The sequence below is a fragment of the Mchenga conophoros genome, linkage group LG20 (genome assembly GCF_057382185.1).
Source record: "Mchenga conophoros isolate Kocher_MC1m ecotype Shallow Benthic linkage group LG20, M_conophoros_male_GT1.1, whole genome shotgun sequence".
NCBI classification, from domain to species: Eukaryota; Metazoa; Chordata; class Actinopteri; order Cichliformes; family Cichlidae; genus Mchenga; species Mchenga conophoros.
Window position 1 is genome coordinate 1,705,558 of NC_140545.1, and position 27,565 is coordinate 1,733,122.

Below are 27,565 nucleotides of genomic sequence, written 5' to 3' on the forward strand. Positions count from 1 at the left end.
CGTGCTCCGCCTAACTGCATCGGCTGCTCCTCCTCTTCCGCTGACCGCGGGTCCGTCCCCTTCCACTCCAGGGCCGGTAATCCAGTCCGCCACCCAGCGCCTCCCGGTGTCCGCTTGCTGAACTCCCGAAGGTGATCGTCCAACTTAATACATAAATTAATCAACGCACTCAAGGTTTTAGGCAATTCTTTGGAAGCCAACTCACGCTTCAGTCCCTCGTTCAGACTGTTCAAGAAAGCTCCCCGGAGCGCCATCTCCTCCCAACCAGTCTCCTCAGCAAGAATCCAAAAATCCACCGAAAAGTCAGCGACACTCCTCCGGCCCTGTTTCAAAACAAACATCCTATGTGCCGCACTGTCAGGGTTAGTTCCTTTATCAAAAACACTTCGAAATTTGCTCAAAAAATCAGTGTAGGAAATCTGAGGCTGGGAGTTTAGGACCGCTTGTGCCCACTGCAAGGCTCGACCTGTCAACAGCTCCACCATCAGGGTGATTTTAGAACAATCAGTGGCGTAAGCCTGAGGCTGCTGCCTAAACGTGAGGGCACACTGCATTAAAAAACCCCGACTCTTGTCCAAATCTCCGGAAAATTTTTCTGGGACTGGCAACAAATGTTCACGCCGTGGCGGAGGAGGGGAGGGGGGCAGTGGGCAAGCAGCAGCGACGTTGATCGGAGGTGGCACTGGTAAAGGCCCCCCAGCAGCTCCAGGTGGAGATAGCAACATACCTTTTAGCTCTGTCACAACCTGGATTAGCGCTGATTGCTCCTTGGAGAAATGTTGTAACATGTTCTCATGGCGTTCTAGTAGCGCCGCCTGGAGCGACAGCTCGCGCCGCCAAGGTGCCGAGTCCGCTGAGTCCACTTGGCTGGAACGTTCTGTCATGGTGAATTGGATTAAAGGACTCAGGTGCGAGACTCCTTGCAGAATGACAGTGGATTTATTTACAGTGAAAAAAGTGAGTTAACAGTTCAAGTCCATAATCCAAAAAAGGGCAGTGCAGTGATACGGCGACCTCTCCTCACAGTGACAGTGCAGTAATAATCCACAACAACTCCTGGTGCCGGCTCCTCCTCCAATCCTTGAACCCCGGTTTAGTTCAACGTTCCAGCGTTGGTTGTAACTCAATCGCCCCGTTAAATAGGTCTACGCTGGCAAGGTAATTCTGCACAGGTGCGATGATTCTAGCTGAGTACACTCCCCTCCGGTCAACTGCCGTTCCGTGCCACGGCTTCCGGAAGTACATGTTCCAGCAGAAAAACACATGCCCAGGATGGAGAGGAGAACACGACATAGTACACACAAACACCATAACAAATTGGCAAGACGATCAGTGAAGACCGTCTAGCCATGACAATTATTATAAATACGACAAAGAGATGAGACAAATAAGGCTTTGTCTCTTTGTCATTAAGCTAGTGGAGTCAACATGTTGTTGATGTCACTGCTAAACAAAAAAATAAATAAATAACCTTTCAGCATATCGTAATTCAAGTGATGTGAGAGGGAACTCGACTCTTACACCTCTTCTTGGCTCTGTTTTCAGGTGTTATAAAATCTAGCCTGTAATGGGAGACTGACTTTGACCAATCATAGGTCTCAGAGAGAGAGAGAAAGCAGTAAAATAAAGTGGTGCTACGTTGTGAGCTGAGGATTTTCACATATGAGAGCAGGGTTTTAACCTTGTGTGAAGCCAAATGCCTTTATTAACTGGCGCACTTAGAGCATGTATGGCCATACTTGCTGTTTGTTCTGTGCTCAGAAAAAGAGGGAGGAGCTGCAGGAGGAGGTCTGTCTGATTTAAATGGTAAAAAAAATCTCCAAGAGCTTTTTACTGAATTGGAGAAGCTAATTTCACCACGTTTTTAATGTTTTTGACTATCTCATTATAATAAAATCCCTGCACTCATATGCTGACATGAAAACCCGTTACCATAGTTACAAGCTGCATAAATATACAGTGTACTGTATATTACTTTTCATGTTGCTTACAGACCTTTATGAGCAGATGGATTCAGCTGTAGTTTCGTTTAAAAAAATCAACTAGTTGATGTTACATATACCGGAGTCTGCATACACGTGGGTTGACCACGAGAGACCAGAGCTACTGCTGAAAGACGTGTCACCATTCCCCAACTATAAAGTTCCCAATGGCTATTATTTAAAATAAATGTTGTAAAGAAGCCTTATCAGATGTTTCTGTTGGCTGAACTGTGAGCTCAGCTGTTAAAATGCTGCATTTGATTCGCTTTCACACCACTAATGAAATGTACCTCTACATTTCATGTAGAACTGGACCTGATGCTCTCAGGTTGGCTGGTTTGCATCACAGTTGAGGTGACAGCTTTCACATTGGCCTAAATGAACCACACTAAAGGGACAATTGCGCCTGTATAAACTGAACAGGGGTGTGAAAGCAACCCTAAAAATCCCTTATAGTGTACTGGCACAACTGCTACTTTAAAACAGTTTATTCCCTCTTGTAAATGATGTCACTGAAAGACTGTTTCTCAGTATGCATGAAAATAAAAATGTCAGTTTTTGTGACCGTGGGTAACAATGTGTGTGTTCTAATATCAAAATCGCTTTATGTTAATTGCTGCAGTGACTGATGCAGAGCGCACAGGGATCTCATTTTCCAAATGGCTTATATCTTAAAGAATGGAAACTCCTGGAGTATTAATGTATTTCTACTACATTTTTCTCTATTACCACTGGGAGCTCATCCAGGGCTCATATGCCCGTGAGATGTCTGTCCGGCTTTAGCTAAGATGCATACAAACACACACGCCCACGTGTTCGCACACACAAAAACAGACTGGAGATATGGAGAGGAAACTGATCAGCTGCGTGGAGCGGGGAGGGTATTCCAATGGGACTAATTAAAGGGATGGAACAGACTGCTGAAGTCATTGGAGACCACCGCTCTTTCACCAACTATTTCTTTCTCAACTCGCTTTTACTTTCTCTTTTGCTCCTCTGTGTTCTGTTAAAAAAGCTACATCATCCCGGGTTATGAGATTTAATGCTGTTTTCTCACCAGTGTTTTTTTTTTTTTTCTTTTTTTTTGCCTGTCCCGTTTGGCTCTTTTGCATCAGAATTGTTGTCTAAAGGCAAAGAAAGATGCCCAACGGATTTACTTTACCAAACTGACCATCCCAGCCTTGCCGTAATGGTCCATTTGATTCACCTTTTATTGTTTATTTTATTTTCACTTACTGAATACGGGACAGACTTGACTGGGGGAAAGAAGGGGAGAAAGAAAGAGGGAAAGAGAAACAGCTGAGAAGAGGGACGGGGGAGAAGGTCAAAAGACAAAAACCAACCGAACGGGGAGAGAAAAAAAAAATGCATATATCAATCACCTGGATCACCTGCTGAGAAAGAAAAAAGAAAACAAGCAGAAGAGAACAAGAGTAATAGAATAAACAACATCACAATGATATATGGGAATATGACAGTAAATACTAAATGTTAAACATTATTGTGCAGCACATAAGATCAACAGAACACAGTGTGCTTTGAGGTAGGAGCCAAAAAGGGTGTAGTTTGTGGGTGTGATCACCAGTGTGTACACCTGTGAGCATGTTTTCTCACCAGTGTTAACGCTAAAGATGTGATTAGAGGAGTTTAGGATTTCTGGAGTCTGCACTGCTTGAAGCGCTTGTTTACCAGCCGCTGTGATCTCGAAATTCACAAAGTTCCGAACTCACACGTGGACTTTTGGTTTGTCAGTATAGACAATTTGTCTGTTGCCTTTGAGTGTGTGCAGATGTGTGAGTCACCGTCCTCTGATGAGTTTGATACTGATGGAGAGTCGAGCTGTTTAGAAGCTATTGATCAGAACCCCTTGTTCCTGAGCAGTCAGACACACACGTACACAAACACACACACAACCACAGTGCTCCTCTCCTCTACTCTCTCTCTCTCTGTCTTCTGCTGCCCCTTTCTGAATCCATTTCTATATCACACACCCACTCATTCTGCGGCAGACAGACCAAACAACCAGCCATAATGAAGTGGCACTGCATCATCACAAACACTGCTGTGTATCTAAATGAGCTGGAGAGGAAGCAGGCACTGTCTCTGCTTTGTTTCCTAATTATTTAGTACCAGCAGAAGATAGGTGAGGACAGCAGGAAGAGGGTGAGAGGAGAAGGGAGAGAAGGAAAGATATAGGAAGACTGGAAGAGATGAAAGGAACAAGAGATGAAAAGTACACACACACTCTCTGTGTGTGTGTGATGCCCCCTAACCAGAGAAAGCCTTGGCTCAGCCTGTCTGGCTTTTCAGCTTCTCCCAGCTCTACAAATGCCTGGCTGCATAACCAGATGACTCACACACCAAGCTCAGAACTCGAGCCAGAGCTTAACACACACTTCCTCACGGCAAAAGCGGTCTCACACGTGCGTGCAGATACATCCTTGAATATAGAATATGTGCACAAAATAAACACATCAAATTATGCCCAGATCCAACCAGGTGTGTGCATAATCTCATCTGCACTTAGTTAATCTGCCCAGACTCTCACACAAAAACTGGAGAGCTTGGTTTGTTTTACTTACATCATCACAGATCTTTTCAAAAGTATTTTAGTTTTGTTTTTTTAATGCCATGACTTTCCTTCGTTACTAGTAGAGTTATTCATTACCACCATTTTTAGAGAGTTTGGGTTTTTTTGTTTGTTAAACCACTTAACACTGACCTCTGAATCATTACAGCATAAAAGGAGCCTAACTAAAGGGATGAACCAGAGTTTTATTGACACATAGCAGGCAACTTAAAAAATAACCAATTTTAGATTGTATGTTTAGCCACTAGCAGCCTGTCATAAAAGCACATCATTTAGCGTGATTTAATTTTACTTTTCTATGAAAAGAGCCAAAAATTACACACTTACTGTATCAGTGATAAAATATTACTGCCCCAACAAGGTCATTCCCAAATAACTATTAGCTGTAAACTTGCCATCGTGCCAACATAAGAAAACTGGAAAGTGGAGAATAAAAGAAAAATGATCAGCCCTAAAAATCTATCTGCAGCAGATGAACAGTATCTGAAAGTTGTGTATTTAATGGGAAACATTGCCAAATCTGAGAGATGTATCTGGGCCTAGTTGACCCAACTACTACAGTATTTGATGAAGCTTCATTAGAAAAGATCTGAGTGGAAGGATGACCATCAAGAAGCTGATCTTAAAGAAGGGAATCAGGAATAAGAGGTTAGGGTGTTTCAAATTACACAAGAGCTAGGCTGAAAATCCGTGGCAACAGATCTTATGGAGTGACAACTTCAGATTTTATTTTTTGTTGTCAATATGTACGAATAATATAGGTACAACAGCCAGGTTCTACAGCCATCTGTAAAACAAGGTGGAGGCTCTTTCACGGGTTGGGGCTGTATTTCAACCTGTAATCATGGGGATCTTATCAAAATTGATTAAATTATGGAAGCAGAGAAGTAACATCTGCTTTTGATTCACTATGCATTATCATCTGGAAAGAGTTTGACTGGCAGCGCCTTCATTTTCAGCATGACGATGACCCCAAACACACTGCCAGTTCTTAGAAAGAAAAACATTATCAGTCATAGACTGACCTCCTCAGAGCCCACAGCTCAACATTATTGAAGCAGTGTGGGATCATTCAGTTCAATTGAATTTGATTTTGTTTATATAGCACCAAATCACAACAGTAGCTGCCTTAAGAAGCTTTATATTTAAAAACTGTACAATAATACAGAGAAAACCCCATCAATCAGATGATGCCATATGAGAAAGCACCAGGTGAAAGTGGGAAGGAAAAACTCTCTTTTAACAGGATGAAAAGGGAGGAAGGCAGGGCAAAGAATAATAATAATAGTTCATGCTTAAATGCAAAGTGGTGTATCATCTTGATATAGAACAAAAGTAGAAAGAAGAAAAGAAGAGCTTTGAATTTATTTCAAGAAACCTGGTGAACTATTCCTGAAGACAACAAGAAGAAATGATAAGAAACTTTGCTTAAAAGAGTTCAAGCTCCATGTATGTTTGCACATGGTTCAATAAATAACTGCAGCTATTCCCAGTCTCCTAACAAAATATAAAGAAATGAGGGATGACTGAAGACATTTGCTCACTACTGTTTAGTGTTTGGAGGTTGGAGTTGGAGTACGACCAAGACTAGTAGTAGTATATAGTTGACTTAGTTGAGTTTTGAGCAAAGCTATAGATATTTAAACAACATATGTAAAAGATAAAAAAGAGCTCAGCTGCCTCTTGCATTTGCTTTTGCTTTACCAGCATCCTGCAGTTATTTATTCACACCAGTGCGCAAACACATGTACACAAGTTTACTGACCAAACAGTTTCCTTGGTAGAAAACACACAGCTTGTTTGTCTGTTGAAGAACTTTTTGCGTGTACTTAGTGCCCAGAATGTAAAGTGCTTTAATTATGTGCATCCTTTACTTCAGTGGAAACACCTGCCAGCATTTGGATACCCAGTACTCTAAGTGTTTACTCACCATTGTTGGCCTTGTCCACATTGAATACACACACATAAATAAAATCTGTTATTTGATCAGTATAGTTGATGAATATATTTTTTTAAATCAGAAAAGTTGTTTTTATTAGATTTATTGGTGAGTTGTTTTGTACTTGCTTGCAGATTCCTGTCAGACCTGAGGGTATAAAAGCTTTGTGTTACAGGTTTTTTTTTGCTTTGTTGTTTTGCTTGTTTTTGTTGTTGGCTGCTTGGACATTGGCAGTATCTGTTCTCTAATAGGTCGTTATTTCTTTACCCCAAAACAAACGTGCACCTGTCCTGAAGCGGGAGGAAAGTGGGATGAAAGCTGAAGCTTACACATGGAGTGTTCTCGAATGGGAGCTGGTTGAGCCAGAGGACGGCTAGAGAGGGTCTGAGCGAGGACACAATGTATTGCGACCTCTGGTGTTCCAGAGGTCGAGAGAGGGAGTGTGGAGCAGGGAAATTATTTTACTGCTATTGTTAAATAATTGTCATCATTACCATTGCATTAATAATATAATCTGGAGTTTGTATTGCATTCAGGGGTTGAACAGTGTGTCTTTCGGAAAGGCTAAAAGTGGGATGAAAGTGGTAAAAGCAAATAGCCAACACTGCCAAACCTGAAGTGGATGATGATGTTTTCTTTCCATCTTGTTTCCACACTGTGCCAGGCAAGTCTGGGCACAAAAATTCCAGAACCGTTCTTGGCACATCCCCGGTGCTTTTATTGCAGTGAACAGTGAAATAGCCTTTTTTGTATTTATTAGGGAGACAGAAGGTCACTGCAGGGTATAATTGCCAGTTGTGTATGTTTGACATTAGTCGTAGAGTATAAGGGTTATACATGACTGTTTTCTCAACAATCATGCATGGCAGTGACGTTGTGCTGGCTAAATTCTACAGGATGCTCACAGTTACTACGTTAAGAAGGTGTAACACAGATGATACATCACGGCATTAGAGAAATGACATTTGACGCTCAACGTGACTCAAGTATGGACATAATTGTGCCACAGGCATAAAAAGTTTTAAAATCACAAACACTGTTAGGATTCATCATCTGTCTTTGTACATATTATTTTAGAATCCATGAATTAGAAGAAGAATTATCAAGACCATTTTAAAATAAGTAGATGGATCAGCTAAGGCACCAGATGCAGCTCTTGGGTCCCGTGTCAGATCTTTGCTGGCTATTTTCCTGTACCCTGAGGACATGACTTTCAGATACTAATATTAATAATTAATAATTTAAGGACACACTGCACACAATTCTGACATGTACCAAGTTTTTGGCTAATGGTTGTTTGGGAATCACTTTGTTGGTACAAAACTTCAATTTTATGCCCGACAGAAAAATTAAGGTTTTAAGTAGTTTATTATGTGTAGGTTCTTCCATTGTGTTAGGTCCTTTTTTATGTTTGCAGTAAGTAGTTTGTGGTTCAGATCATCCACCAGTTGGAACTTGGATTTGGATGGATTGATCCCCAGTTCCTTCAATCCGCATATCAAAGTATCCTTAGGGAAAATACTGAACCCCAAGTTGCCCTGGCTCCTTTAGAGAATGAACTTGTGTGCGTGAACTGGGTGAATGAAAGTGTTTTGAGTCCTCAACTTAAGTAGAAAGGTGATATATAAGTAGTATAGTCTATTTACCATTATCATTTATTAAGTGGCTTAACAACAAAAACAAAAAAATAAAAACAATTCAATCAATCATAAATATTTAATCTCTGTAATATTTTAGATATTTATACTAGAGCTATTTGTTATGTTTTGTAACTTTGTAATATATTGTATTATTATTTAATTGAGTTCATTCTGTCACTGCTCTTATTGGAGCAACTGTAACCACATAATTTCCCTTTGGATTATTAAAGTATTCTGATTCTGAAAAAAAAAAGATTTAAAATGTGACATATGAAAGATGTTAACCAGAGGATCAAAGAATATCAAAGACATCACATGTAATGAAATCACATAAAAAGTGTCTCAAAAAGTGATTTAGAGGTTTACTAATTCTGCACATTTTATTTCCTCAGGTAGGTCATTCCAAAGTTGAGAGGCCCCAAAAACAGAAGCACAATCACTTTTAGATTTTATTCTTGACTATGATTTAGCCAAAAGGGCCCCATGTGAGGATCTAAGGCTTGAAGTTAGCTCATACAGGGTCAACATTTCATCCAAGTAGCTTGGGGCCAGATTGCAACATCATTAAAAAGTGATGATTAAAATCTTAAAATCAATTCTAAATCGTACAGGGAGCCAATGGAAAAAAGCCAGGAATTGAGTGATGTGATTGCTGTCTGCTAATACCAGTAAGAAGCTGTGCTGCTGAATTCTGAACCAGCTGCAGGCAAGAGAGTAACTTTTCATTCATGCCAGACAGGAGAGAGTTGCAGTAGAGAAAATAAATATGTGGATGGCTTTCTCCAGGTCTCAGTGTGAAAGTTTTATTTGTTTTCCACTAGACATACTTCTAATTTCTAGGAAGCAAGACTGAACAGCTTTATACATGTGTGATTCAAACCTAGGAACAAAATCAATTTGAACTTCGCTCTGCAACAGGCTCTACTTTAGTTCAATAAAGAGAAATGGAAGAACTCACTTGGAAGAACTGAACATTGTTTATTGAGAAATTATTATATTTGGTGGTTAGACTCTGATGACCCATCATGGCAGAATGGAGTCCCAGCGGTGATTTAGGACAGGACTCCCCGGAGTCTAGATGCTGGTGGTGGTGAAGACGAAGACTGAGGCTTGGATACATCTCTGAGGTGTCTGTGAGTTGGAGATGGGCAGGAGGTGGGTTGCACGAATGAGTTTGAAAGGGAAAATGATGGAGATCACAGATGTAAATCACATAAAGCAGAGGTTGATTGGCTCAAAGAGGGCAAGAAAGAAGATGATTGGACTAGAGTAATGATGACAGCATTGAGACTGACAGCGTGGGAAAGTGGGAGTGATTTAAAGAATAGAAAAGCAACCTGACACCCAGAAAACCAGCCAGATGAGTGATTACAGATCTTCCTTACTGAACTTATGCCCAAGCTTCATTAGAGAGAACTCGAAGAGAGCTTTCAGTGATTTTAAGACAGTTTTCTGAGATTGAATATAGCTGTTTTATGGCGTTAGGTTGAAGGTGCAGCCCCACAGCAAAAGATTATCCTCAGGACTTTCTGCCAAAAAGGAAACCCTTTCACCACAGAGTTTAAACGGTAATAACTTCAATCCAAAACCATGGACTCGAGTCCCAACCAGACTTTACCCTAATCATCTGCCAAATAGGAAAAAATAAGTGTAAATGTAAAAAGGTTTGTGTTGAACATGGTTTAACCAGCAGTCTTCTGAGTGATAGTCCCGTGTTTCAGACATCCACCAAGCCCGGCTCTTAATGTGGACTGCGTTAGGTGCTTTTTGTGTACTTGCAGTCAGTTATGTGGTTCAGGTGGTAGAATGAATGTGTATGGATTGGTCCTCTGCTCATCCAGCCCGCATGCCAGTCAAGTATCCTTAGGCAAGAGACTTAACCCCAAGTTGCCCTCAATAGATCCTTTAGAGCAGTGGTTCTTAACCTTGTTGGAGGTACCGAACCCCACCAGTTTCATGTGCGCATTCACTGAACCCCTCTTTAGTGAAAAATAAAATATGATGTTTTTCAAATTCAAGACATAGATATGTTTTTTACTCTGCACAAAATGAGCCATGCATGTCATGGCGGAGGCTCTGCCAAACCCTTAGGGTTCGATCAAACCCAGGTCAAGAACCACTGCTTTAGAGTATGACTGTGTGAATGTTGCTCTTTACACCACCTGACTTCTTAAAGTGTTTCTACCAAAACGCCTAACATGTTATTGTGCGAGAACGTTCTGGTGAATTCATGGGAAACACTGAACTAACCTTTGCGCTTCAGCTGATGCTTTTTTCACTTCATGCATGAACATATACAGCAGTGTGTGGTGCTTGATTAGGTTCAGACTTGCATAAATGAGAAAGGTGGAGCCCAATTAGGTAGAGGGGGATAGAGAGTCACTAATAACAGTTCTGCAGTGAGAATCAAATGAATGTTTTTTGCATATATACAAGTAAAGCAATGCATTCTCTAAATTTGTCTCTTCTCTTGTGTCCACTAACAACATTTGTGTGCTTACTTTCCCTTTGACAGAATGCGGGAACGGGGTCCTTGCATTTGTGGAGTAGGTGTGTGGAGTCTGCTGCTGTCTCTTTGTCTGGCCTCCCTCACACATGCACACAGAAGCCACACAGGTAGGTAGCTGTATATCTATATGTCCGCTTGTGTACTGTATATTCACCTGTCGGTGGGTCATTGTCTGTTTACAACATCCACAATATTGGCTCTATTGTAGATCACCTCTGCAGCCAATTTCTTTTCACATATTGTAAAGTTATAGTGAATACACCGCGTGCTACCTGAGGGAACACCGAGGTCGGCTTCACAATGAAATACGAGACCACCGAGGCAGATTGCCAGGAAGAACACACAAAACTTCTTTAATAAAAGAAAGGGGGGTACAAGTAATCCAACAAGAAAGGTCTTCCCAGTTCAGAGGCGTTCGCGTGCTCGCAGTCCCATCAGGGTGGGTGACTCTCAAAAATGCCTGGGGGTTACAGCACAGACAGTGAGAAGTGAGCTTTTGTGGATTAGAAATCCCTGGTTGTGTGATATCCTTCCCGTGTGATTCAAGTGGCTGAGTCACTACCGTGATTGAGCCCAAAGGCCTCGTACTACTTTTCAGTTCATTTCTCATGTTAAGGTTGGGTACTCGCCTCCCTGGTTCACAAAGATCACATGTGTGTGACACTGAAAATCCCATACCTCTAGGCAACAAAGATTTAAGGCGGAACACGTTATAGCTGCTACCTGTGCTGGAATAAGAGCTTTTTATGTTCCTGAGGTCATGCTGTTCAGTTACATGCACATACAGGCAGGAATGTGAATTCATTCTGTGTGTCGTCGTGAAGCTTTTACAGTTACGATTTTTATTAGGGGTATGTCAGAGTGCTGGACTTACAGGCTTTATTGGCTGTAGGCTTGCAGTGAAGGTCATTATAATGTAAGCTGTTCTTAATCACTTTTAATTCTCAAGCAGCATAAGTAAGTTTGAAAGGCTGGTGCCTCTCAATCCAAGTCAGTTCAGTACAAGTCTATTTTATTTATGTAGCACTAACTTACGACAACAGCCACCTCAAGGCATTTTATATCATAAGGTAAAGACCCGACAATATGACCCTACAAATGTGTAAGCACTTGGTGACAGTGGGAAATAAAAACTCCCTTTTAGCAGGAAGAAACCTCTGGAATCTGCTGTGGTTGGATGACCGGATCAGGGGAGGTAGACAGGACAAAAGACACCCTGTGGAAGCCAAAGTAAATAGTAACTAATTATTAAATGGATAATGAGTGAAAAAGATGGGAACCCCCCAGGAGCCCCTGCCCAAGTGTTGTTCAGTGTAACTAAGGAAGGACTCTGGGCCACCGGATCTAGACTTATCTATATGATTTCTAAAAAAGGAAAGTTTTAAGCCTAATCCTAAAAGCGGAAAGGCTGTCTGTCTCCCGAGCTAAAGGATCTACTTTTAAATATTCCAGGAACCACAAGTATTACCCAGAAAAATCCATTTCAAGATTTGTGGGGCAGATTTGGATGTAACTAATAAAATGAAAAAAACAAGCAAAAACCTTACCCAACCAAACTCAATAATTGAAAATGACAAAATCACCTAAGGATAAAAGCAGGAAGTGATTTTAGTGTCGCGTGTTCGGTTTGACTTCATATAATATGCTGTGATGGCTTGAAAATGTTACGCTGTGCCTTCGGCTTTTATGTTGTGATAAGTGTTGTGCACCAGCTGCCCTTCATCTGAACTGGCTGTCTTTGTCATTTTTGGTGCTGCGTATCTAACGTGAGCGACGTGAAGGATATTTATATTGCAGCCAGTGTATTTACGTCTTAACATCTGCCTCGTGCAGATGTTCCATTAAGGGATGACTGAAAGGGAGAATGATTGATGGGTCTGAATCTTTTCTTTAATCTGGCATCTTAGGTGGACGTGCGCCCCTCCTTTGGCCTTCCTTGTACAAACTGAAAATTTCTCATAATGTTATCGCTTCTTGGAGACAAGAAGGGTTTTTTTTGTGAGATTGTGTGTGTGTGTAGTAAATGTGTGTCCTTGTTGAAATGTGAGTACCTATATCCATGGCTTTGCGTGTGTGTTTTGTGGCTGTTTGTGTGTAAGATTGACTCTCCTGTTCTCTGGCTGCCAGGCATCATCTCCTCTCAAAGAGACATTTTTGACAAGGCAAGGGCAAACATTTTCATAAATGGAAGGATCGTGAAAAGACATTGAGAGGGGACGGAGACACCTTCTCACTGTGGTGCTTCACCATGCTTTCAGCGAAGTGCTGAGGTCTGCACAAAGCTACGAGAAAAACAGCGAGTGAGGCAGATAAATAGAAAAGTCACAAGATGAGGAAAAGTTTAGAATTTGCACTTTTGTGTTTTTCTTTTGTCACATTTTGCTCTGAAACGGTGGCAGCAAAGGCGGCGTTTGTCTGCCCGTGTGCATTGTGACCGTTCTTCTGTTAATGGGTAATTGATTGTAAAGTAGGTTGTGATCAGTGAGTTACAGCATTATCCAGTTGCAGGGTGTCTGAGTGAGGAAAAACAGACGAGTAATCAGATAATTACTGAATACAATCCTTTAGGTCACCTCAAGGTTGTCGCTCTCACTAATTCAAAACACACCCGCTGTCTCTTTCTCTTTCGCACATGCATTCACAGAGGTACACACACACACACACACACACACACACACACACAGGCATGTAAAGTAAATTTGATTACAATGTTGGGAGTCACTAAAGCTATTCGGTTTTGCTTTCATTATAAGAGTACCCCAGTGAGCGGCTGTGGTCACTGCCATTACAGCTCCCCGTTCTCTCTTTAAACGTTCAAGTCAAATCAATTCGTGGCTGCCGGTTTCATTTCTGAAGCAATGATTTACATTTTTTTGGACAATCTCTACAGTGAGAATTTGGGATAATCAAAAGCTAATGTAGATTCATGCTGACTATGTAAAGTGTTGTCAGCACAGACTATTTATAATTGGGCGATGTAGCTACTATGACATCACCAATTGATTTGGGCCATTTTGAAGCTTTGACTTGAATATTGGCTATTGCCATTTTTTTCTGTAAATACGGTAGTTCAGATTCAGAGTTCGAGCACGCTACACAGTCATACTGGGTCTGTCAGTCACCAGATGGCTGCCCCTCCCTGAACAGGTTTCTTTAGAAGGGAGTTTTTCCTTCCCTGTGTCACCAATTGCTTGGTTGCATGGGGCGTTTTCTCTTTATTACTGTGGGTCTTTTTAATATAGGGGGCCTTGTGGTGACTTTGGTTGTGATTTTGCACTATATAAATAAAACTGAATTGAATTGAACCAAGACAAAATAATTTGCCAAGAGTGCTGTAGAGTTGTAGTTTTATCTGTGCAGAATAGCAGCACAAATATTTTATTTAACTGCCTGAAAAAACACCAAAAGCTGCAGTTAATTAATGCATGAAAACCAGGAGAAATGATACATTGGAGGCTAACGTGAATCATCCATAAAACTGTACAGCAAACGAGTGTATCCGTCAAATGCACAGGCACATTGAAATTACATTACATTTAAAGATATGTGTTGAGTAAACACGAGTGATGAAGGCTTCAGGAAAATGATGAACATACTGGACAAATGGTACGTTAACCTCTTGGGCAGGTATGTTTCTAAAGTGCACCGTGAGTGAAACCTGGTTATCGAGTACTTTATTCATATCCATCATGCAGGTACAGTGAAAGGAGTAAAAAAACTGTGATTTATTTCTTTGTACAGTTTTTTTTAGCTTCTATTTTTTATTGTTCTTTCTGAAAATTGTCTGAATTTAGGTAATGATTGACCTATTTTAAAGCGGTTATATGTTCAAAACGGCGGTCCGTTTACCTGAGAGACAAAGCAAGGAGCTCGGTTTGTGTGCTTCGATCAGCGGTTCTCTTGTTGCAAGAAGTGAATCCGATTCAAGTTAACAGTGAGTGGATTCCACCTTACCTAACACCAGCCAGCCATGATGGCAATACATCAAATGTCTCCCGGCTAGGTTTTACTTCAGCCAGCATTAACACGTTTGTGTGAATATGTGTGCATGCGCATTCTTGAATTCATTTCACAAGGCATGTAGAGACAAGACAGGAACAGCAACCTCAGGAGAAGAGCTGATGGAACTGAGAAGTGGTTGAAGAAGTCTCAGGATATAAGTGTGTGTCTGCAGGAGAGTGTGTGTGTGTGTGTGTGTGTGTCTTTGTAGTTTCTGTTCTTTTTTGTATCTCTCAAGCCAGAGTAGAAAAATAGAAAATGATGCCTTTTCTATGCCATTAGTGCCTCTCCAGCTGTTAAACCACCAATCCTTCTGTTTATTCTGCCTTATTCCCACATTTTATTATACCGAAATGTGTAACACCTAGACCACAGAGCGCTTACACTTAGTAGACTATAGATCTCCTACAATGAAGAGATCTTATTTGCAGTCTAGGCCTTGGTTAAATGACTCAGTGGTTCTGCCGATAGTCTTGAAGAAACAGCTTGGCTTGGACTTTGAAGTAAAGCGGAACAGCGATTATGCTGATCACTTCACCACACACTGTCGAGTCATTGATTCTCAGTCTATAGGCTGCAATCTCTATACATCGTCACTCATTAGAGACTACTAAGAACTTAAGTTACTCTGAAAGGCATTGTGACTGCCAAGACAGGAAAATACAGATGTAAGGAGAAAGACATAGAAGGCGAAGTCACATGTGCTAAACTACTCTCGCACATGCTCAGAGGGACATGTGCATTCAGTCAGGCACGCCGACAGACCCTCTGTAGATCCACATGGAAGGACACACACAAATAAAAAACCCACGTGCACACACATCTATATGCATACATGGCCAAGGAGGCTCTCTAATGTGATGTGCAGAGACAGGCTGTCTGCCCTCCTTAGTGGCTGCTCCACAGTAAAGCTGCACTCCATGCTTGGTCTACAACACGGTTCCATATGGCTTGTGAAAAATTCAAGCTGAAAATTACAAATGTGAAATTTTTCATGCTGACAAACATCCCAGCACTTCCTTCCACTTTTAAATCACAGGTCACGAGTTAAAGAATTCATGCATGAGAGAGAAAGAGACCAAATTAATGAAATCAGTAATTACTGACAGTGAGACAGACGATCAGAAGAACATTATACTGTCACTTATTATACTTTTAATGTGGCATGCTCTGCTCATACTGGGAAAGAATATTTCCTTCTTTTAAAATCTTCTTCTTCCTAAATGTTTTAAATTAAGCATGTGGCCCAGACTGTGCATTTTCGTGCAGCCGCACAGTTGTGCAGCGGTTAGCAATGTTACCTCCCAGCCAGAAGGTTCCTGGTTCAGCACCTCTGTGTGGAGTGTGCATGTTCTCACTCTCCCTGCATGGGTTTCCTCTGGGTACTCTGGTTTCTTCCCACAGTCCAAACACCCGCATGTTAGGTTAATAGGTGATTGTAAATTGGCCACGGATGTGAGGTAGATAAAGTGCTTGGAAATGTGCAGAATAAAAAGCGCTGCATGACTGTGTGGTTAAAAAGTGCTTTGAGCAGTCAGTAGGACCAGACAGCGCTAGATAAACGTGAGCACGGTGCTTTGCACATCGTTTCATCTCTGATGAGAATAATAATAAACTCAGCACATTCTAAATCTCTTTGAAATCCAATAAATAAATGCAAATGTAGCAGGCGCTTTCCGTCCCTTCCCCTCTGTAAATACAACTTTATTGAAATTGAGACGTGCTGACCCAGGGCAATTAAAAATTATCATTGAACAATAAACACACGAGAATAATAAATATAATAAACACCAGAATCTTCCTTCACTAACTGTGACACAACTCTACAGGATGAGAGCAACAACAAAGCCAAGACTTTCGTCTACAGTTATAAGCTAAAATAACAGTGGGGGTGGAATACGCATGTGTACGAGGCACCATAGAGGGATCACACTGCCAGGAACTTGGCTGGATCGTACTTTCCATCTTTAAAGCCCTCTTACTCCATCATCCACACCTGCTTCACCTGTTGAATGAATATCATTTTTGTTGGGAAATGAAACAAAAGATTGCACATTGCTTGAAACTGAGGTTGTGCATGTGTGTGTTCCCATATAATTACATTGCAACATCTGACTGATGACAGACATGGAGTCATCGGTGGTGGCGAGTGGCAGACAGGGAGAAAATCACTTTTAATTACCCATTTTAAATATCACTGTCTCACAAATAGCTGCTGACATTAACATCAGTCAGTGCGGTAATCATAAAATAATTATTTTATGAGCAGGAAGCTGCATAGCAATGAATACTGTTTGTTAGAGCAGTATTTATGATTTCACACAATTATTAAGTTTCAGTTACATCGTATTTTGTCACTCTGGTTTCCACTGAACACCGACTGTCCTGCTGCCTCACAGCAAGAGAGACACGTTATTTATGATCTGCCCATTTGTTCGGCAGTATGGGTTTTACGTAGCCTCTGGCTTCTTTTTCTCCCTCGCTCTATATCAGCGGTTACAGTTGACAAATTTCATGACTGAATAACTGAATTAGCATATACTCTCCTTCACCAATCACTGTGTCCTTGGTAATGCGCGTATTGTTTTAAGCCATTAACGTGCCAGGAGTGTATCTGATGATTGGGTACAGGCCTTCTAGACTTTTGGAGTTTGTCACAGGATCATCTTCTGTACTTATTCCTGCTCAAACAAGATTCCACCGATATTCTGGAGAAATGTGTTTCTAATGTCTGTCAGGCAGGCTGCCTGTTTGCTGAAATATTGAACAAGAAGATCAAAATGGTTTTTCTACTGGAGGACAGTGTGTTTATAGCTGGGGTTTTTTCTTTTTTTTTTTTACCAAGTGTAGCAAATGAATATCTATAAAAGCAGAAAGGTGATGCCAGACAGCAAGATGAACTCTGCTTAGAGGCAGCGTGATTCATGGCCTCTGCCTAAAGAACCAGAGTAGCACATAAACAAAAATGGATTGTGAGGCTGTGATTGTGTTACTAAGGACTAGCACCATGCTCTTTATAGTGTATGTATATATGAAAATATTCTGTCTGGTAACTGAAACCCTTCCAGAGGCTTGTTAAAGGACATATATAGAGAAAACTAAATGTTTTTAGGCATGTAGACATGGTTAAGAAGAGTCACTGGAGTTCAAACAAAGCATCAGAATGGGGACAAAAAGTGGTTTAAGGGACTGGATGTGGCACAGGGTTTGGTGCCAGACATGCTAGATTTTGGAAAAATGCTGATTTATATAAAACCATCTCAATCCTTCTGACATATGGGGAATAGTAAAGAAGAAGAAGAAGCCCAAAACAAACAAACAAAAAAAGTGAGAGGAAATCTAATAACTACTTGCCACAGCCAGTTATGCAGAAGCACATATTTAAATTCCCAAATGGAAAGTATCAAAAGTTCAGTCTTGTGGTGATTAGGGATGGGAATCGAAAACGTTCCCACTGTTTCAATTCCTTGGAAGTGTTTGCCATTTTTGCAAACGATTCTCTTATCGATTCCAGTCGCCCCGAATGACGTCACCACGTTGCGGAGCGTCATTTACCTGGCAGGAAACATGGCGGCTCAAACGCTCAAAAGTTTGGTTATACTTTACGAGAACGGATGAAAACAGGGCAACTTGCAACACTTGCTAAGTAGATGTTTCATTTAAGGGAGGAAACACTACGAATATGCAAAAGCTCACAAAACACGCGATGACCTTAAATGAATGTCGTGTTTTTAATTCCGCTCCGGACTCGTGAATCTCAACCCAGCAGCAGCGGTAACGTTTGCACGTCCTCTCCCGTTAATGCGGCAGGTAAATAATCAACTAACAGTGCATATTATGTTAGTGCGATCTGCCTTATTACAAACCTGCTATTACTGTGCATTTAGTGACCATGATGAGACAGAGTCTGGCTCAGATGCTGGCAGTTCTCGCTGCAGTCTGCCGGTAGCGTCTCCTTTCAGGCCAGGATAGACGAACGTCACCGAGCAGTGACTCAGTTTGTGGTCAAAGGCTTGCACCCGTTTGCCACAGCAGATGATTTTCAGTAAGTGAATGTGTTTAATTGTAGGCAGGGACATTACTGGATATTCTTGTGTAATTGCTACAGAATAATTTATGTTATACTTTGTTATTGCTACAGAAGAATATTTATTTTATTATTTTACATTTACAATGTTTTTCCTGGGGACCCTGTGACACCCCATTGAAGAGCCGTAGGCTGGATCTCTGAAGCTCTCAGTGTTGGGTTTGTAAGGCCATGTTACTCCTAAATTTCTATCTTGTTCAAAGAGAAGATATAAAACAAAGTTCTAAGCTAATCGACCTTAGTGTTCTCCTTTTTACAAAGAATCGATAAAGAATCGAATCATTAAACAGAATCAAAAATGGAACCGAAATCGTGAAAATCTTATCAGTACCCATCCCTAGGTGTGATGGAAGTGTTTGTTTGTTCTGGCACACATTGAGCCTGTTGAGCAACATTTAAATACTCTCCTTGAATGTAGTTGCTTTGCTTTTATAACCACAGCACACATCATCTCAGAAGTGTTTTTCTGACAATAAATTTACTATTAAAAAAAGTATCAGTACAGCTAGAGCACCTTTTAGATGTTTGAAGAATCACCTCATAAAAACTGCTTTTACAAATCTGCAAAAGGTGTGTGTTGTTTTTAGACCAGCTTCTCTGAACAACGTTAGTAGCACCTTCTTGAATTTATGTCAGAACGAATTTCAGCAGTTCTGAAGGTAAAACTGAGGCCAACCAAGTTTCTTACCAATGACTAGTGCTACCTCAAATTCAAGGATACTGTTCTTCAGCTTGATTGGAACAAATTGTAAACGATAGAGTGGTGCTAAAGAATTATTCACAAATCTTACAGGTCAGCTTCAATGTTTCAAAAATCACTGATGATTGTTCAAATAGCTGATGAAATGACAAAGTCAGGAACTGACTCACGCTGCCAGTTCCTGCTGCGTTTCTATGAATGCAGTGTTATCAGATTAAATGCTCCTGCAAACACACATAAAACACACTGTGCTCTATCATTACCCACGTATGATCTCCTACTTTATGGTGCCTTGCAACGCTGGCAAAACGAGATCTTTTTTAAAAATTTCCAAAAAACTGCAAAAGAGCTCAGATGATTATGAGAAAAACACTAAAAATTAATTAAGTTTGGGTTAAAGTCACACCGTTCAGCTGTACCTGAGCTAAAGAGCTGCTAATGCTGATGTTGTTGTTGGTGTTGTCAGTTCCATTTTTGGATTTTAACGAAGGGTTGCCGAAGCAGGTACTTCCTCATGTTTGATTCAGCCGAGTTTGTGGGATCTTTATCTTGTTAGGTGAACGTGTAAAATGTTTCAACGTTTGAAAGGAGTAAAAGTTGCCTAAATCTCGTTCTTTTAGTTTTGAATTTAAGGTTTTGTTTTCCTAAAGTGAACCAAAATACACAAAAATAAAAGTATTAATTTTTCTACTACTAATTAATGTTGAATTAATGTTAATACTTACAGGTGGCAAATATGAGGAATTTATGACAGTATTGAAGTGTTGTATTGGTTACACATGGTTATGTAATAAATCTCAACAGTTACAAATTTGACTTTCTTTAAAATCTATTGAAATCATTGTGACTTTATGAGAACTTTATGTTATGTTCTCACGTCTTGAATGAAACAGGACAGTGTGTGATAGTCGATGCATTTCTCCAAAAACAAGTACTGTGGAGCCTAAAATAATAAACTCCCTCTGTTGTTATAATTTCATAATTTAAAATTCAGTTACATCTAAATAGATCTGTAGATCTAGATGCTAAATTTGAAATAAAATGAAGATAGAATTGATTTCCCCCCTTCTCCATCAACCCTTCCGAGGTAATGTTAGATGGATGCACTGGTGTGTCTCTTTGTGCTGTGCTGATTACGTGTTTGGACTAATTGGTGTAAATAGAAAGTTTCCTTTCCCTGCACAGTGAGATTTCCTCACTGGGGTCCTCTCATTGCATTCATTAGAGGAAATCGTTACCTTTTAGCTCTCTAGCTAACCCTGCCTAGACCCACCTTGGTACAGTTTGCTTTCTTAAGTAAAAGCATAAAGCCTCTATTGACTTTGTTTTAGCCACTGACTGGAACTAGGATAGTTACCTGTTTTACTTATTTGAGGAAATCCAGTTTCCCTTTGCAAAAGACACCCAAGGACGTCTTGCATATGCGCACAGGACAATACAATATCAATATGAATTAGCAGTTTGTTAAGGAAATACTATAAAAAAGGCAAAGAGTAGCTTTGATTGAATTTTTTAGACTTCGCTTTCCATCATGTCCTTGTGTCCGCTGGTCTTTGGTTTTCAAGTCTCCTTCTCTCTCCCGTGTTGTTCCACCGCTGCTGCTTTCCTCTCTTTTGCCCTCTGTTTCATATTCTCTCTTTCCTCCTCTTCCCAACTTTTACTTTATTTCACAGCTATTAAACCAGGAAATTTCAATCAGGTAGCACAGCGTGAATTTTTGCCGGGGCAGGAGAGAACGGGTGAACTTTTATTTAATGTAGCCGTTCTTTCTTTTCTCCTCTCCACCTCCATCTCGTCTCTCTTTTCTTCCGCAGCTGAACTCAACCTTGGCTCTTTATAGTTTATGATTCAATTTCCAATTTGTCCTCCAGAGGTATTTACCTGGTGGGTGGCGCAGCGCTTTTGTACTTATGTGTTTGTACAATGCTCGCCTTTGGTATTCATGGGAACACCGTCTTACAGACACATGCATTTGAATTTCCAATTCTGCGTCAGCAGAACTTTTGGCTCTGTTTTACATGAGTCACATTGAGACAGGAATCATCCTTTTAACTAAGAGTCGGGCTGAAATATGTATAACCAATATATACAATTTCCTTTTATTAGAGTCAAGGATGACCAGAGTAGCTTCGAAGAGGCTTGGGTGTTCTTGATTAAAGACACCTAGCAGACAAACTTTTTATGTTATATAATGGAAATCTAGCAAGGAATTCAAGTAGATTTCCAGGTGAAAGGTGTAAATAATAAAGATGGTGAAAGGTATCATATACAAATCTTTTAAACAACTAACTAAACTATAAACTAGCACCACAAAACAATTTTGTGACTTACTGCAGTGATGCTTCACAGTCTTCTGTTGAATACTGATACTAGATAGGAAAATGCTTTGAACAGTATATCTGCTAGTTGTAATGACAAAGTCATATGACCTGGCCCAGAAAATCTAAATCCGCATCCTGATTATATCACTTTCAAAGCCACGTTCATATCCACAGACTGCTAACACAACTATGATTTCATACCGCTTCGTGAAAGTTTAGGTAGCTTTGCTATGTGACCAGGATTTCTTTGCATGTCCCACTTGGACAAAACTCCAAGGCAGACCCAGGACACACTGCAGAGATTACTGCTCTCAGCTGGTTTGGGAAAGCTTTGGTGTCCCTCCAACAAAAAAAAAAAATGCAGACTCTTTGCCTCAAAGAAAAATATGTAAAGCATACTGAAAATAATGAAGGTAGGGCAACTTATTCATTATGAGCACCCTGTACAATCTAATTAGTTACAGTATGTAACTATAAATAAAAAATAATAATTAAAAACACATCTCGTAATGCAGTTAAAATCCGCCCAACTTTTTATTTACACTGTTCTGCAGTGTCCAGCATATCCAGCAAGGTGGTTGGTTCTGCAGCCAGTGCTCCTTGCAGCAGCCTCAGCTATGGAGGTGCAGAACATTGTCCCCAGCCTGCTACTGTTGAACTGGGAGTTGAAGATCTCCTGAACCTCTACCAGGCGTCCCCAGTCTACACTATATGTTTGAGTGTGCCAGGTGTGTCCGGCATCCTCCCCCGCCACCTGATCCAACTCACCATCATGTGGTGATAGTTGATAGTTCAGCTCCTCTCTCAGTGTGCAGAACATACAGCCGCAGATACCCAAGCTGTTTATTGAGGTCAGCATCCCTCAACCTCCCAAATGTCCCCACAGGTGATATTCAGTGCCTCGATAGTCCTGACCGCCGCCCGACAAACAATAACACCATAACAGCATATTTTTAAAAAGGGCTATGCAACCATGGTCACTAACTTTTCATTCTGAATGCCTTCTATCTAGATGTAAAATCAATTCATTATTTCATTTTAATGACAAAGTGTCGATATACCTTTCAGATGATCTGCAGAATAATGTGGGTGCAAAAAAAATTGTTCAAAGATTTGCGGACTTCACTATATACTGTGCAGATAGTTTGGTACCTCTAAACTAGGTTTGTGAGATATGATCTTTCAAGAAATGCAGACCAAACTGTTGTTGTTTGCGTTTACTTACGCAGCATGTCTTGTAGAATTTACTGGAGTCAACAACAAGAACTGCTGGAATTCCTTTGAGGACAACAGCATAGTGCAGTCATATCTCACGTCTAATAACAGAAGACAGGAAAAGATCAGTAAACACTCTCACAAAGCACAAGCGAGAAGTAAAACAGGTTGGTCTAAAGTACGATTAAACTTTAGCATGATTAATATAAATGACTCTGAAAATTACTAATATATACGAAAACTAAAAAAAACACTCAATTGACATCTTTCTGTCCAACAGCTTACTGGGAGGAGTGCTGGTCCAGAGCCTCAAACCAAGCGTACAGCACAGAAAGTCGATCGCATACAAATATAAACTGTCAGATAATGAAGTCAAATATGAAATGAGGCAAAGCAGCACGTTGGAACCTATTTAAGTACAGAATAGAGTAAGTGTGCTTAGATACATTCCACCACTGAAAAGCAGCATCTCCAGCTTACTTAGTTGAACTAAACTGAGTTGATCAGCTTTTAGTGCTAATAACAAGTTGATAATTACCGAGTTCACTCTACTTAATATTTTTAATAAGGCATATTTTTATGAGACTATTGACTAGTCTACTGATTATTTGCAGTTTATTTTCTATGAGATTTGGTTCTGTTGTTCTCAGATTGAATTTCTTTTGTGTTAAAACAAAGCTCATAACAGCTACTTTCTCTGGCTTGCTGTTACCATTATCTTGTCTTAGTCTGTACTCATTCATTGTTTTGTATGTTTGTCCCGTCCAGCTTTGAGTTTTTGGAGCTTTTCTCTGGTCTAGAGCACAAGAGCAACACGTACTGCACATAATGCTCACGTTATAGTCAAATTAAAAACTTCCCGTTACACCTCATGTTTGGACTGTAACCAGAAAGCTGAGCCCTTCAAAAACAGGATGTATTTCATTGAGTCAGTGGGTGTTTATTATTTGCATAGTTATGAATTGCCATTGAAAAATGCACCTCTGAATCTTATTGTATAATTTGTAAACAGGCATGCTCAGAGCACATCAAAGCCTTTTGCTTTACCTCCTTGGGGTCCATTTGCTCTCATATCGCTCCCTTTTCTTTTCCCCGTGTACACAGTTTCTGTGTTTGATCTCAGGAGATTCAGCAAATGACCAGGTGTTTGGAAAGCAAACAAACGGCTGGATGTTACCTTTTGAACCATTTACATATTTGTGTCTGTCAGGAAATGCAGGACTCCATCCAAAGCTTTTGTTTTCTCAGCCATGTGTACCAAGAAAGATCTGAATGGATTAATGCTACTAAACAGCAAATCATAAACCTAATTCCTGTTTAGCTTGGGTACATATGCACACTCCCCAAGTGTGGCTTGTCTTCTGCTGGCTGGATGTAAAGTAGCATTGACTGGCCCTTTTTTTTCTGTTTTCCCAGCAGAGCTTGTATGAAACACACTTCTCCTATATTGGAGCTTCGCATACGTTGACATGAAAAAGAATAAATGAGTTTAAACCTTCATTTAACAAGGCAGCCGCAGAAGCAGATTTCCTGTAGTGTTTGTGTTAGAATGATGCAGATAATGGACCGCCGCTATTAGAATCAAGTCTCCAAATGAAGAAGAAATTAAAGGGTCATCCTGGACCAAGACTAGAAAATGTTTTGACATGAAGAATAAATTAAGCAAATAGGAACAAGCTGAAGGGAGCCGAGCACAGAGCAAGTATATATTTTCTTCCAGTTGCGTTTGCTTCAATATAAGTGTGATTTTGTAAAAGGCACATTTTGTGTATTTTCAAGTGAAGCAAACTTTACCGCATTGACAGGGTGTCTATTCTGGTTGCTATAATGCCGATGTTGATATATTGCGCAGTATGCATATGATTGTGCTTTTGTGTGTTTGCGCGGCTGTGAGGAACAGCTTCAGTATTCCTGACAGCAGCTCCAGAGTCATACATTGATGGATGGGGTGCTCTTTACTTTACTGATGTATGTGATCAGTGCTGATGCAAGGAAAGAGAACGAGACTGAAAGAGAGGGAGAGATGGCTGAGTTGTGCTGCCTCTGCAAATTTCATTCTTTCTCTTTCACGGTGCTTCCTTCTTTTCCAGTCTGTCTGCATTAATCCTCTCCTCTCTCGGAGAGTTTCCCACTCTGTTGATTCTGTCAGTATCTGCATATGCTTTATTCTCACCAGCATCATCGCCTTAACTAATATGACACAGTGTCTCCAAGCACAGCATATGCTGAACAGGGCAACTTTCAGCAGATTACTAGATTATAGATTAAGTGCAGAGAGTTGAGTATGTGAGAAAGTGTGTGTCTGTGTGTGTCTGTGCGTGGGTGTGTTTTGCACATCTCTTTCCGGTACATGTCTTTAAAGAGGACACAAACATCATGTTTGTCAAAGTGTCCAGGCTGGCCTCTCATGTAGCCTAAATGTGTTTAAGAGGCTTTTACTTTTAGTCTTTTGCTGTTGTGAGTTAAATAAAACAGCAGTAATGCAGCTTGACTAATCCTCTCATGCAACTAATCCTTGCAGAACACCACTGTAAATACTCTGTGGGCTGCATTAAAGCCCAAATCACTCAATCCCTCACTGAGTGTTTTATGCTTATTTTGGTTCAGATTAATAGAAATGCTTCAATTTTTCATCTGTGAGGGAGATATACAGAATCAACACGGCCTCCTGCTGGACTTCTGATATTTTTTGTGTGTCTGTCTGTCTTTGTACTGAAGCACATACAGTATTCAGTGTGAAAATCAATACGAGACTGCATGCTTGAGCTACACAGCGGTCGCAGAAATGGATCCGAGTTAACCCTTTACAAAGAGGTTATGATGCCATATCTGTGGAACATGCCCTGAGATGACTTGTGTGGTTTTTATCTAAACTCAGTTGAAATTGAAACATCAGCTGGGTCAATTTAAAGGTAAACAAATGGCTTGTAAAACATCTCTGACAGCTGGAGAAAAGAGTTCTTTATATTTCAATAACTTAATTGTTTGTGTGGAATTTAAATAAAACACAAATTATAAAGAGCTACGATGCACACTTCATTACTACATGCAAATAGAAAAAAGAAAGAACAAACAACCTACTTCTGAGTGTTTCCGAGCCCCGGCCATGGGAACAGGAGAAGCAATAAAAATACAGTTTCGTGTGTGCAAACATATAAATGTGCACACAACACAGCCTTTCCTTGAAGCTTCCTGAATTACAAAAAATACAAATGCTTTTAAGAAAACTGAAGAAACTGTGAAATGTGTATCACGTTTTTACTTCTTCTTCTCTTTTTTTTTCTCAAAATGAAACTTTTCAACTGAGTTCTTTAATATGTCCCCTGGTGGGTCTGAAGTGAGTTACACCAGCTGCCTAAAGCAAATGCAGAATATTTGCCATGCTGCAAACACTTTGCTGTTATTTCCTTTACCAATAAAAAAATAAATAGAAAATGTGGGGCTTTGAGAGCCAAAGAGATATGCAAAAAGAAAAGCAATTTAAGCAGTGTCCTGCTGTTTGAAGTTATTGTGCTGGTCAGACCTTTGTTCAGATTCACACAGTGCAGAGCTGTGCACGGATTGTAAAGTTTAAGGTGCAACGGGTTATTCATAGGCAGTTGCAGTGGGCACTGTCCTGAGGAGAAATCTAATCTGGTAAGATAAGTGGAAACACCTGCGTGGGTGTACGGTAGGCATTTGAGGCCTTTAAAAGCCCCGTTCTATCAAACAGGTGTTTTCAGCCTAATTACACCTCCAGTAAAAGCTCGATGGAGCTGTGATGGAAATTACATGTTAGCAGACTCTTGTTATAGTAATGACAAAGGTGCACGTTGTCCTTTACTACTGGAATGTGTTCATGGCATGCCGTTAACTTGTTATATAAGGAAAAGCACAAGTGAAACCTGTTTCATTAATGATGGTTATATTCCATCAAGTGCCCCAGTAAGTCACAACACTGTGACAGTAAACCAGCGGGAACAGTACCAGATGCTAAGGCGAACTCACCTTAATGGAAGACAGTTGTTGTAAATGTCATTCCTGCTATGCCATGGCAAAACATCTGCTGTGAGAGAGGTCTATTACAGCAAAACACCCACATAGAAGATGAGGGGAGTGTCACTCAAGCTCTGTTTGTACGTTCCTGCAAACTTCCAATATGTCCAATCAGGCAGGCTCAGTGAAAACAAGTGTTTGTGTGTGGACTGTGGATATGACTGAGCTTTAGTTCTGCAAAAAACTGTTTATTCACATTTTGCAATGTTATTGCCGTTATTCCAAGACAGTGTGAGCCCTGTGCTAGCTTTGTAGCCACTTCAGACAAATAGCCTAAAATAGCCTTTCAACCAATCATTTTGCAACATTTAGGCTTGTATTGTGAAGAACTGTTTTATCCCAAACCAAAACATTTCCTAAACAAACCAAGTGAAAAATTAAAGTGAAAAAAAAAATGCAACAAAACAAAACAAACTGCAACTTTGCTGATCTATGGCAGTGCTGAATTAGCTTCCCCTTATATTAAATGTTTGTAGCACTTTACTACTGAGTGTTGAAGGTCAGTTTTAAGTAGAAAAGAAATAAAACAGAAGTCAAATTAAGATTAT

The 27,565-nt window shown here is 40.4% G+C and overlaps 1 protein-coding gene across 1 annotated transcript in view; it reads left to right on the forward strand.

Annotated features, from left to right (window-relative positions):
- LOC146550005 (chemokine-like protein TAFA-2) overlaps nucleotides 1–27,565 on the forward strand; it is a 96,597-nt gene that overhangs the window by 41,084 nt on the left and 27,948 nt on the right. Inside the window, exon 2 of the mRNA XM_085260368.1 lies at nucleotides 10,667–10,767. Within this exon, the coding sequence (XP_085116494.1) occupies nucleotides 10,668–10,767 (100 nt within the window). The 5' untranslated portion in view covers nucleotide 10,667. The remainder of the gene's footprint in view (nucleotides 1–10,666; nucleotides 10,768–27,565) is intronic.